Source organism: Hemitrygon akajei, chromosome 22 (assembly GCF_048418815.1).
Source record: "Hemitrygon akajei chromosome 22, sHemAka1.3, whole genome shotgun sequence".
Taxonomy (NCBI): Eukaryota; Metazoa; Chordata; class Chondrichthyes; order Myliobatiformes; family Dasyatidae; genus Hemitrygon; species Hemitrygon akajei.
In genome coordinates this window covers 15,196,725-15,210,386 of record NC_133145.1, presented here as the reverse complement: position 1 = coordinate 15,210,386, position 13,662 = coordinate 15,196,725, and the positions used below count along the sequence as shown (strand labels likewise).

The 13,662-nt window shown below is 41.3% G+C and overlaps 1 protein-coding gene across 1 annotated transcript in view; it reads right to left on the bottom strand.

Annotated features, from left to right (window-relative positions):
• LOC140714922 (transmembrane protein 94-like) overlaps positions 1–13,662 on the bottom strand; it is a 190,401-nt gene that overhangs the window by 30,418 nt on the left and 146,321 nt on the right. Inside the window, exons 25-26 of the mRNA XM_073026590.1 lie at positions 9,776–9,921; positions 6,544–6,638 (exon numbers count right to left, since the gene is read on the bottom strand). Of these exons, the coding sequence (XP_072882691.1) occupies positions 6,544–6,638; positions 9,776–9,921 (241 nt within the window). The remainder of the gene's footprint in view (positions 1–6,543; positions 6,639–9,775; positions 9,922–13,662) is intronic.

The following is a 13,662-nucleotide window of genomic DNA, read 5'->3' as shown; positions in this document are numbered from 1 at the left end:
CATCTGCCATCTTTCAGCCCACTCTTCTAACTGGCCTAAACCTCTCTGCAAACTTTGAAAACCTGCTTCATTATCCACAATGCCACCTACCTTAGTATCATCTGCATACTTACTAATCCAATTTACCACCCCATCATCCAGATCATTAATGTATATGACAAACAACACTGGACCCAGTACAGATCCCTGAGGCAAACTACTAGTCACCAGCCTCCAACCTGACAAACAGTTATCCACCACTACTCTCTGGCATCACCCATCCAGCCACTGTTGAATCCATTTTGCTACTTCAATATTAATATCTAATGATTGAACCTTCCTAACTAACCTTCCGTGTGGAACCTTGTCAAAGGCCTTACTGAAGTCCATATAGACAACATGCACTGCTTTACCCTCATCAACTTTCCTCGTAAGCTCTTCAAAAAATTCAATAAGATTTGTCAAACATGACCTTCCACGCACAAATCCATGTTGATTGTTCCTAATCAGACCCTGTCTATCCAGATAATTATATATACCGTAGATTCCGGACTACAGAGCGCACCTGATTAAAAGCTGCTGGCTCTAATTTTAGAAATAAAATCAATTTTTTACTTGTACAGGCCGCACCGGATTTTCGGCCGCAGGTGTCCCACGTTGTAATATGAGATATTTACACAGAAAGATATTACACGTGAGGATTTTTTAACTTTTAATTAAATCCATATGGTAACATAAACAAATACATATTGCAAATGCTTTTTTTCGAACCGTGCCTGTAACGCGGCTACTTTTAAATATACATTGCGTATACTTTTTTACTGAACAACATTCCAATATCTCCTAACGACTGGTAAAAAATATATATACTGCAGCCTACCAGGAAAAGTTATTGATCGCCTTTAACTTAAAAGCAGCGTTCTCTCAGATCCAAAGCCGCTCCGCCGCTCCCCCCCGCTGTCCCGTTTATCGCAAACCGGTATCCCACAAGACGCGGCGAAACCGGGTGTGACGTCATAGCATCCCGCGATGTAGTACAGAAAACAAATATAGTTAAAACAGTTCTAACTTTAACTAGAAAATGAACTACTAAGCGAAAATATTATAAACTAAATAACTGCCATAAAGGCAGCACAATGCTTTTCTTCGAGTGTTTTCCATGTTGATGAGGGTGAGTACAAATGACTGATTTACAATAATTTAATTGTGAAAGTGCACTTGATTTATCGTACAATTTCATTGGACCTCTGTGAACTACTCATCAATTTTATTGGTCTACTGTTACGAGGCAAAATGTTTTTGGCGGCATGAAAAAAATAATGTATTAGCCGCTCCGTATTAAAGGCCGCAGAGTTCAAAGCTGATCAAAATGTGGGAAAAAAGTAGCGGCTTAAAATCCGGAATCTACGGTACCATCGCTAAGAATACTTTCCATTAATTTACCCACCACTGACGTCAAACTGACAGGCCTATAATTGCTAGCTTTACTCTTAGAACCCTTTTTAAACAATGGAACCACATGAGCAATATGCCAATCCTCCGGCACCATCTCCTTTTCTAATGACATTTGAAATATTTCTGTCAGAGCCCCTGCTATTTCTACACTAACTTCCCTCAAGGTCCTAGGCAATATCCTGTCAGGACCCGGAAATTTATCCACTTTTATATTCCTCAAAAGTGCCAGTACTTCCTCCTCTTTAATCGTCATAGTTTCCATAACTTCCTTACTCGTTTCCCTTACCTTACACAATTCAATATCCTTCTCCTTAGTGAATACCGAAGAAAAGAAATTGTTCAAAATCTCCCCCATCTCTTACGGCTCCACACATAGCTGTCAACTCTGATTCTCTAAGGGACCAATTTTATGACTCACTATCCTTTTGCTATTTATATAACTGTAGAAACCCTTTGGATTTATTTTCACCTTACTTGCTAAAACAAACTTGTATCTTTTAGTTTTTCTAATTTCTTTCTTAAGATTCTTCTTACATTCTTTATATTCCTCGAGCACCTCATTTACTCCATGCTGCCTATATTTATTGTAGATATCTCTCTTTTTCCGAACCAAGTTTCCAATATCCCTTGAAAACCATGTCTCTCTCAAATTTTTAACCTTTCCTTTCAACCTAACAGGAACATAAAGATTCCGTACCCTCAAAATTTCACCTTTAAATGACCTCTATTTCTCTATTACATCCTTCCCATAAAACAAATTGTCCCAATCCACTCCTTCTAAATCCTTTCGCATCTCCTCAAAGTTAGCCTTTCTCCAATCAGAAATCTCAACCCTGGGTCCAGTCTTATCCTTCTCCATAATTATACTGAAACTAATGGTATTGTGATCACTGGACCCAAAGTGCTCCTCAACACATACCTCCGTCACCTGACCTATTTCATTCCCTAACAGAAGATCCAACACTGCCCCTTCTCTAGTTGCTTCCTCTATGTATTGCTGCAAAAAACTATCCTCCACACATTTTACAAACTCCAAACCATCCATCCCTTTTACAGTACGGGCTTCCCAGTCTATGTGTGGAAAATTAAAATCTCCCACAATAACAACCCTGTGCTTACTACAATTATCAGCTATTTCCTTGCAAATTTGCTCCTCCAATTCTCGCTCCCCATTAGGTGGTCTATAGTACACCCTATAAGTGTTACTACACCTTTCCCGTTCCTTAATTCCACCCAAATAGTCTCCCTAGACAAGCCCTCTAATCTATCCTGCCAGAGCACCGCTGTAATATTTTCTCTGACAAGCAACGCAACACCTCCCCCTTTTGTCTCTCCGATTCTATCACACCTGAAGCAACAAAATCCAGGAATATTTAGTTGCCAATCACATCCCTCCTGCAACCATGTAATAGCTACAACATCATATTTCCAGGTATCAATCCATGTTCTAAGCTCATCCACCTTTCTTACAATGCTCCTAGCATTAAAATAAATGCATTTAAGAAATTCTCCACCTCTTCCTCTCTGTTTATCTCTAACAGTAAAAAGAACTTTACTGTCTTCTTTTTCTTCCTTCTCCCATACATCTGTTCCCACACTCTGGTTCCCCTCCCCCCTTGTATCTAGTTTAAATCCACTGGAGTATCTCTAGCAAACCTACCTGCAAGAATATTTGTCCCTCTCCAGTTCAGATGTAAAGCGTCCCGCTGGAACAGGTCCCACCTTCCCTGAAAAACTGCCCAATTATCTATAAATCTGAAGCCCTCCCTCCTGCACCATGTCTTCAGCCATGAGTTTATCTGCACTATCTTACTATTTCTAAACCCACCTGCATGTGGCACTGGTAGCATTCCTAAGATTGCTATCCTGGAGGTCCTGTCCTTTAACTTGGCACCCAGCTCCCTAAACTCACCTTTCAGGACCTCCTCACTCTTCCTACCCATGTCATTGGTCCTTACATGGACCACTACATCCGGCTGCTCACCCTCTTCCTTGAGAATACTGAGAACTCGATCCGAGTTATTGCAGACCCTGGCACCAGGGAGGCAACACACCATCCAGGATTCTCGATCTCTTCCACAGAACCTCCTATCTGTCCCCCTAACTATCAAATCCCCTATCACTACTGTTCTCCTCTTTTCCCTCCTTCCCTTCTGAGCTGAGGGTCCAGTCTCGGTGCCAGAGACGCAACCACTGCAACCTGTCCCTGGTAGGTCGTCCCCACCAACAGTATTCAAAACAGTATACTTATTGTTGATGGGAACGGCCAAAGGTGTGCTCTGCTCTTCCTGTCTATTCCCCTTCCCTTTCCTGACAGTCACTCAACTACCTGTCTCCTGACTCCTAGGGGTGACTCTCCCTGAAACTCCTGTCTATTTCTGCCTCTGCCTCCCGAATGATCCGAAGTTCATCCAGCTCCAGTTCCCTGACACGGTTTGTCAGGAGCTGCAGCTGGATGCACCTTTTGCAGGTGTAATCATCAGGGTCAACAGTGCTCACCCTGACTTCCCACATACTGCAAACGTAGCACTCAACTGCCCTAAGCTGCCTCCATTACCTACTCCTAAGCTAATTAGATTATTTAAAGGAGCTTACCCGGCCTTACCTCACCTGGAGTGAAGCTCGTACACAGCCTCTGCTTGCTATTTAAATTCCCCTGTTGATCTCAGAGGCCGACTTTCACGCGCTTGTGCAGTTGAGCCCCGTTCAAACCTTGCCTCTGCCTGTTATTGCCGAAGCTGTCCCACTCTGCCTCAGTCCACTCCGACGATAGCCACTACAACGATGGCCGCTGTATTTGGCTGTCTTTCTTTTTAAACCTTTGGCGTGCTACGTCACGCGCCTGCGCAGTCTACCCTCTTTACCGCGATTAGTTAAAAAAAAGCTTCTCTCCGAGCTTCTTTTACCTCTTCCCTCTCCGCCTCTTGCTGCGATATTGGAGCTGGGTCCCTAGGAATGAGGACAGGGAAGGTCTCACCATTTCTCCACTGTACCTCTATAACTCTGCAGTTTTACAAGAAACTTTTACAAGGCATAGTTGGGTTTGAAAAAAACATGCAGCAGGAATTTAACTAGTATGCTTGAGCCTCATATCTCTCTAGTCATTGAGGCTATACACTATAATTTTGAATGTAAGATCTGGAAGTTTTGTTAAGGATAACCAGTTTTGTTCAAAACTTTTTCAATCCCAGCAAAAAATGCGTAGCTTTCTCACATCATATCCTATTGTGTATTATCATGGGCCCAGCAGTGATATTAGCACAATTACATAACAATATCTTAACTGTTTATAATTACAAAAGGTTTCCACTGGCAAATTCCACTTGTAAGACACACATAAGTGCTTTAACTAAAAGCATTTGGCAATAAACTGTACTGAAATTTACCAGCAAGCTATTTCACAATTTTTTTTTATCCCATACTCCATAGAAAATCAGATCCAAGTAAACCATATCATGGCAAGCCTATTGAACAGTGCGAGATTTAATAAATCTAAATATCAGCTCACCATTAACCTTCATGGCCCTTGTGCTGTGGAACAGGAACAATTTAACTAGTACGCTTGAGCCTCATATCTCTCTAGTCATTGAGGATACACACGATAATTTTGAGACTGGATTCAATAAAGCATTATGGTAAAGAATCTTCATAAACTATCATGACATGTTTATTCTTTTATGTGAAACCAGAAAATCACACATTTCTTTTTCACCTTCTCACCTTCAGTCAGAACTCCCAAAGGCATCTTCTTAAACCCTGCGTAACACGATTGATAAATATCACAACAGTAATTCCTTAAAAAAATTCTTCCCCCTCCTCCCATGTTCTTCATTTTTGTGTTTCTTTTGCTGAGTGGAGATGCCCAGTGTGAAACACCAGCTACTGCAAGGCATGCAGCAGGCTAAAAGGAGCAATTGGCCTTTGACTAGCTGCTGATTCTTTCAGGTACAAGTCCCTGCAAATGCTAGAACTTGGAACAACAAACAAAGTGCTGGAAAAATTGGGTCAGACAGCATCTGTGAAGGGAATTGGACAGTGGACTCTTGAGTCAAGAAATATCTGGACTGAATCAGATGAAAGGGCTTGACCAGACATGTTGACTGTCCAATTCCCTTCTTAGATGCTGCCTGACCTGCTGAATTTCTCCAAATCTTGTTGCAGTTTTCTGTGTTCAAATGAATTACTAGACTTCCAGCTGACATATCAGTTATATTATTTAGTTTGGCATCAGTATGTATGAAATATTGTTAACACATGACCTAAGCCTACATGTCAACATAGCACTGAAAAGAAATGCACACTGAGTCAGAGTGTACGGAAACAGACCCTTCTAATCACTGAGTCAATACTGACCATCAAGAACCCATTTACATTAATATACACATTAGGGGCAGTTCATCAAATTTGAAAAATTGAAAAATTCAGGGCTTTGGAAGCTGGCACAGTTGAGGCCAGTATGGCCTATGATTATACTGAATGGTAAGTCAGGCTGGCCTACTCCTGTGTGGTGTACCAATCAGCATGTCTTCAGCATATGGGAGTAAACCAAGCACTCTAGAGAAAACACACGGTCAAAAGGATAATGTACAAACATTACACAGGCAGCACCAGAGGCTGGGATTGAACCCGGGTCACTGGAGCTGTATGGCAGCTGCATTACCAGCCACATCATCCAAAATATTTTAGCACATTATATAACTAAAGCACAGGGTAATGCATAGCAAACAATGAGATAGCTGGACGTTCTGGATCTAGTCAACTAGGAATTTTGTCCTGCCTATATTTATTTCTGAGCAATGATTTGAGAAAGTTTTCAAATAACAAGATCTTCAATGGACTGGCAACTCACCTTGAAATTTAACTCAAAGGAAATCAATTAAGTCAAGCAACATCAGTGGAGGGGAATAAACAGTTGATGTTTAGGCTGAAACCCTTCATCATAAATGGAAGGCAAGGTCATTGCTTGACCTTGTCTTTTAATAACCCAGAAAGCTGTGCTTTCCAGATATTCAGCTCCCCAGTAGAGAAACAAGGCAATATTAGATGAGCAGCAAGGACATCTCTGATAATCACATTGTCTACAGTAATTTTAGAACCAAAAATAATTACCTGTATGTAGAACTATGAAACAGGCCATCACCTTCTGAGCCAGCAACAATCCATTAGAATACTTGTCAAACCACATTGGTGCTCCCTCCGCAGAACTAGAATAAAAGTATGCCATCAGTCCATCGTTACCTTTTCCTCTTCTCAAACTTAAGGCTGATTTATACTTCTGTGTAGTAGCCTATGCCGTAGCCTTCGTAAGTGGCCTGCGCCGTTGTGAGCATTTATACCTGTATGTTGGTTTGTCTGCGTTGCTCTGCAATTCACCGCCAAAACGCTAGTTGGCAGTGGGGTTTCAATGCCACTGTGTAGAGTTTCTTCGTGTACTTCAATGGTGACTGAGTGCATCATGTTGGAGTTGGAGCTAATAAATGTTGAATAAGGCTTACTTTTATTGAAATTACTGCAACGCAGAAAAGAAAGATGATGTCGGAGGAGATGGTATGTATGACCATTGAACGGATTGAGGCAGGAGGGTGAATTTTCTGTGCTTGTCTGGCCACTGAGAGACAAGGATGAGGAAATACATTTCAAACATTTTCAGATGTCGACAGGTAGATTTGACGATTTGTTCGTCATCTCCAACCATTTATTTCGCATCAGTGTATGCACAGTATGAAATGTGATGTTACCAAGCAGACCAATCACAGTTGTTGCGGTTTGCCTCGCCGCGACACAGTTACATTTTTGGAGAGGTGCGCATCAGGCTATGACGTAGGGTACAGCATAGGTTACGCGGCTACAGCGTTCATTTAAGTATAAATCAGCCTTTAATCCTTTACCACACTGTACAGGCAAAATGTAAAATAGCAGATCAAGGAAATTTGTGCACCCATGGTTAATTGCTGCTTTATCGCCTCAATGTGACCAGAAAGCTTCATCACCACCTCAGAGTGATCAGAAATCAGTATCAGAGTGATCAGAAAACTTCATTATTGCCTTAGATTGAATAGAAACCTTCAAATTCTGAATAGCACAATGTGAATTTGGAAATGTCTGTAGAATGCAGTTCAGATTATTCACATTTTCCTGATGGTTGTGGGATTAGCATCCAATCTGTGTTGTTTGGGAATAAATTTAATTTGTGGCTAACAAGGGAACTACTCTTACTATATAATCTGCTGGGTATAAGGTGGTGCTAACAAAAAGAAACACACAAAGTTTTATCTTAAAATTTTCCATGCCGATTCCAAGGAGTAGACTTGCACTTTATACTATTTTTCTACACATAAATGTTGAAATTAATACCTTTCAGACTCCAAGCAATTAAATACTAAATCCACAATTTGTATTTAAAACTAACTGAAGAGTCCTCACAAACATAGCCATACTCTTCATGACTGAACAGTGCCACCTATATGCAGTACCAGAGATACTCTAGATCTGATTCCTGGAATATTAGCAGCTTTTCCAATGTATCACAGTTTTCCTGCATAACTGTAGCTAAGCATGTGCTCCAATACCATATGCAACGATTCACTCAGCGCTAGTAAAATGCTTGTTGACTTCGAGGAGGGGAAGGATGACGAACATGCACCAATCCATACTGGCAGCAGTGATTGTCAGAAGCTTTAGACACTGTTAATCTGGTATAATAACACCTGATTGTTAATATACCAGATGACCTGTCCTGATAATGTAATCAGTAAAAAGGCATTTACTTTTTCACAAGTTTAAAAGAGATTCGATATATCGCCAAACATACTAACAAACTTCCATAGATGTACCATTGTAAGTATCCTGAATGGTTGCATCATCGTCTGATATGGCAATTCCAATGCAGAGGAACCCAAGCTGCAGAGACTAGCAGATTCAACCCAATACAACACGGGCATATCCTTCCCCACCATCAGCAGTGGCTCCATGAGATGTTGGCTCTATCATCAAAGATTCCCACCATGCTATCTTCTCAGTTACCATTGGGCAGGAGGTACTGATGTCCGAAGTCCCACACCACCAGGTTCAAGAACAGCTTCGCTTCAACTATTTGACCAACTTGCACAACTCTAATACATAACCTCAATCACAATAATATGACCACTTTGCACTTCAGCAAACTATGTTCTAATTGTGTTCTTTCTTATCAAAAGTTATGTAAATTTGTCTAATTGATGATTTTCTTGAGAACGTAGCTTATCTCATGCTATGTGCCTGTGATGCTGCTCTAAGTTTTTCACTGCACTTGTTCATACATTTTTGTGCATGTGACAATAAACTCAACTTTGACAAGGGAAGCGATGTAGGTTAAAGATTGAAGAGTCCAATTGAAAAATATTACGGGATGTCAATCCATACTTGTAATTAAATTACTTCTGTACAGAATCATTATTTACATGTTAGAAAATTTCTCCAAATAGTTTCAAAGTCACTTATTGAATCATTAAGACATAAATATGTAGATCACTCTTTTTGTTATTACCATCAGGGAGGAGACATGGGAGCAGGAAGTTTGGGAGCCGGAAAGCCCACACTCAATGGCTCAGAACCAGCTTCTTTCACTTTGTCATGAGATTTCTGAACAGTCCATGAACCCAATCATGTTATTCATTTTATTTTACTGTTTTTATAATTTACAGTAATTTCATATCTTTGCACTGCATTGCTGCCAGAAATCATAAGAAGCTGATTCTGATAAGCAGCCCAATGATGCAGAGACACCCATTTCAAACTAATCATAAACCTAAGAGGTGTATGTTAACATGTCATTTGATGAAATAATGTAAATCACATCCAATAAGCTCAAGAACTTAATTAAATTTACCATGAAGTTTAAATACAAATTGGTGCTAGTCTTAAAACAGAGTCAGACCAACAACATTCTTGCAACCTCTACTCCCTGCGGGCAGTTTATCTATTCTATTCCCTAGAAACTTTTAATTCTTGCAGTATTCGCATAATTTAGAAAGCATCAAAAGAAATCACTGAGACAAAAGAGACTGTAGTTGCTCAAATGTGGAACAGACGCAGAATACTGGAAGAACTCTGTCTTCTCCAAGTGAGAACATCTCATCCTTTGTTTGAACAGCAGAAAACTTTCTAACTTTAGATACTCTCACCTCAGGTGCTCTCCTCTCACCTGTAACACTTAGTTTTCTTTCATTCAACCCTCCCATTACCCCCAACCCCACTTCTAGTTCTAATTGCCCAACACCTCCTCCCCATCTGGAGAAATCTCAGTACGGAGCTGCTCCTAGAGTCAGCAGTAGAGACAGTTTTAACAGACGTGTTCACTCACCTGTTCATTATTGACACACAGTTGGTATTATTCACAGGAATAGATTTATTACAAAACTCCTGCAGCATAAATCCAAAGCAAACGAGGTAGGCAAAAATAGTGAGGCTGAACTTGATCAGAAAACACATAAGAAAGTGCTGCTGAGTCTGCAGAAAGGAACACAAAAATACGATCAGATTTGGTATCAGTTAATACTAATCTACATTAGGTATCTTAAATAGAATTCCTTTCTTTTAAAGTAATAGACTTGTCACTGTGACACCTTACAACCATTTAGTGCTTATAATTAAGCCAAGTGTGATAGAGTCACGGAGTTATACCGGATGGAAACAGGTCCTTCAGCCCAACTCACTATGCTGACCAGTCACCTACCCAAGCCATCCCCATTTGCCAGGGTTTGGCCACATCTCTCCAAGTTTTTCTTATTTTGTAGGCACCCAAATGCATTTTAAACTTCTGTAATGTACCTGTCTCTGAATTGTATATGTACATGAGAGGCTTCCTCTGGTAGCTCATTCCACCTACCCACTACCGTGTGTGGAAAAACATGCCCAAGTACCCTTTAAATCTTTTCCCTTTTAGACTAAACCCATGCCCTTTAGTTTTAAGACTTCCTTACCTCATGAATTTACTGTACATATCTCAGAAAAGTCACCCTAAGTTTCCTATCTTCCAACCTATATAGTCATTCCTTATAATGCAAGCCCTCCAGTCACTAGATACTAGAATACGGTACAGGCCCTCAGCCCTCGATGTTGTGCTGACCCATATATTCCTTTCAAAAAAGTACTAAACCCACACTACCCCGTAACCCTCTATTTTTCTTTCATCCATGTGCCTGTCCAAGAGGCTCTTAAATACCCCTAATGTTTTAGCCTCCACCACCATCCCTGGCAAGTCATTCCAGGCACCCACAACCCTCTGTGTAAAGAAAAACTTACCCCCGATGTCTCCCCTAAACTTCCCTCCCTTAACTTTGTACATATGCCCTCTGGTGTTTGTTATTCGTGCCCTGGGAAACAGGTACTGGCTATCCACCCTATCTATGCCTCTCATAATCTTGTAGACCTCTATCAAGTCCCCTCTCATCCTTCTACACTCCAAAGAGAAAAGTCCCAGCTCTGCTAACCTTGCTTCATATGACTTGTTCTCCAATCCAGGCAACATCCTGGTAAATCTTCTCTGCACCCTCTCCATAGCTTCCACGTCCTTCCTATAATGAGGTGACCAGAGCCGAACACAATACTCTAATTGTGGTCTCACCAGAGATTTGTAGAGTTGCAACATGACCTCTCTACTCTTGAACTCAATTCCCCTATTAATGAAGCCTAGCATCCTACAGGTCTTCTTAACTATCCTATCAACTTGTGCAACAACCTTGAGGGATGTATGGATTTCAAACCCAAAGGCCCTCTGTTCATCCACACTCTTAAGTAACCAACCTTTAACCCTGTACTCAGCCTTCTGGTTTGTCCTTCCAAAATGTATCACCTCATACTTATCCAGATTGAACACCATCTGTCACTTTTCTGCCCAACTCTGCATCCTATGTCCTCTTGTAACCTTCGACAACCTACAGCTCCATCCACAACTCCTCCAGTCTTCATGTCATCTGCAAGCTTACTCACCCATTCTTCCGCCTCTTCATCCAGGTCATTTATAAAAATCACAAAGAACAGGAGTCCTAGGACAGATACTTGCGGCACTCCACTCGTCACTGACCTCCAGGCAGAATACTTTCCTTCCATTACTAATACTCTCTGCTTTCTTCCTGTAAGTCAATTTTTTATCCAAACAGCAAAGGTTCCACTGATCCAATGCCTCATGACTTTCTGGATAAGTCTCTCATGGGTGACCTTGCCAAATGCCTTGCCGAAATCCATGTAGACCACAACTACTGCCCTACCCTCATCAATTTCTTCTGTTACCTCTTCAAAAAACTCAATTAGGCTCGTGAGGCATGACTTTCCCTTCACAAAGCCATCTTAACTATCCTTGAGTAGACTGTACTTCTCCAAATGCTTGTAGACCCTATCCTTAAGAATCCTTTCCAATAGTTTGCAGACCACCAACATAAGACTCACCAGTCTATAGTTCCCAGGATTCTATTACCTTTTTTAAACAAGGGAACTACATTTGCCATTCTCCAATCCTTCAGCACCTCCCTTGCAGCCAAAGAGGATTCAAAGATCATAGCTACTGCTCCAACGATCTCTCCTCTCATTTCCCACAGCAACCTGGGGTATATCACGTCTGGCCCTGGGGACTTATCAATCTTGATGTTTTTAAGAAGATCCAACACTTCTTCCTTAATCTCCACATTGTCCAGCACACAGGCCTGTTCTATTTTGAACTCACCCTGATTAAGGTCCTTTTCACTTGTGAATATTGAATTCACTTGTATTCATTTAGGACCTCCCCAACCTCCTCCAGGCACATGTTGCCTTCTTTATCCTTTAGCGACCCCACCTTCATTCTTCTCATCCTTCTGTTCTTCACATACACATAGAACGCCTCGGGGTTCTCCTTAATCCTACATGCCAAGGCCTTCTCATGCCCCCTTCGAGCTCTCCTAAGTCCTTTCTTAAGCTCCTTCCTGACTATCCTATATTTCTCATGAGCCCCTCCTGCTTCCTGCTTCTTATATCTAACATATACTTCCTTCTTCCTCTTGACGAGTTGCCTCACATGTTTCGTCAGCCATGGTTCCCTTTTCCTACCAGTTTTTCCTTGTCTCAGTGGGAAAAACGTATCCTGAACCCAGCACAAGTGGTCCCTAAACTTCCTCCACATTACTTCTGTGCTTTCACTCTTGAACATCTTTTTCCAATTTACTCTCACTAGTTCCTGCCTCATCCCTTCATAGTTAGCCCTTCCCAGTTCAGCACATTCCAATTTTGTCTGTTTTTATCCTATTCCATAGCTATGCTGTAGCTAAGGGAGTTGTGGTCACTCTCACCAAAATTCTCCCCCACCAAGAGATCTGCTGCCTGACCAGGTTCATTACCCAGAACAAGATCCAGTATGACCTATATAACCGTATAACAATTACAGCACGGAAACAGGCCATCTCGGCCCTTCCAGTCCGTGCTGAACGCTTACTCTCACCTAGTCCCACTGACCCGCACTCAGCCCATTACTCTCCATTCCTTTCCTGTCCATATACCTATCCAATTTTACTTTAAATGACAATAGCGACCTGCCTCTACCACTTCTACTGGAAGCTCGTTCCACACAGCTACCACTCTCCGAGTAAAGAAATTCCCCCTCATGTTACCCTTAAACTTTTGCCCCCTAACTCTCAACTCAAGTCCTCTTGTTTGAATCTCCCCTACTCTCAATGGAAAAAGCCTATCCACGTCAACTCTATCTATACCCCTCATAATTTTAAATACCTGTATCAAGTCCCCCCCAACCTTCTACGCTCCAAAGAATCAAGACCTAACTTGTTCGATCTTTCCCTGTAACTCAGGTGCTGAAACCCAGGTAACATTCTAGTAAATATTCTCTGTCCTCTCTCTATTTTGTTGACATCTTTCCTATAATTCGGTGACCAGAACTGTAAACAATACTCCAAATTTGGGCTTACCAATGCCTTGTACAATTTTAACATTACATCCAACTCCTATACTCAATGCTCTGATTTATAAAGGCCAACATACCAAAAGCTTTCTTCATCACCCTATCCACATGATATTCCACCTTCAGGGAACTATGCACCATTATACTTAGATCATTCTGTTCTACTGCATTCTTCAATGCCCTACCATTTACCATGTATGTCCTATTTGGATTATTCCTACCAAAATGTAGCACCTCACACTTAGCAGCATTAAACTCCATCTGCCATCGTTCAGCCCACTCTTCTAACTGGCCTAAATCCCTCT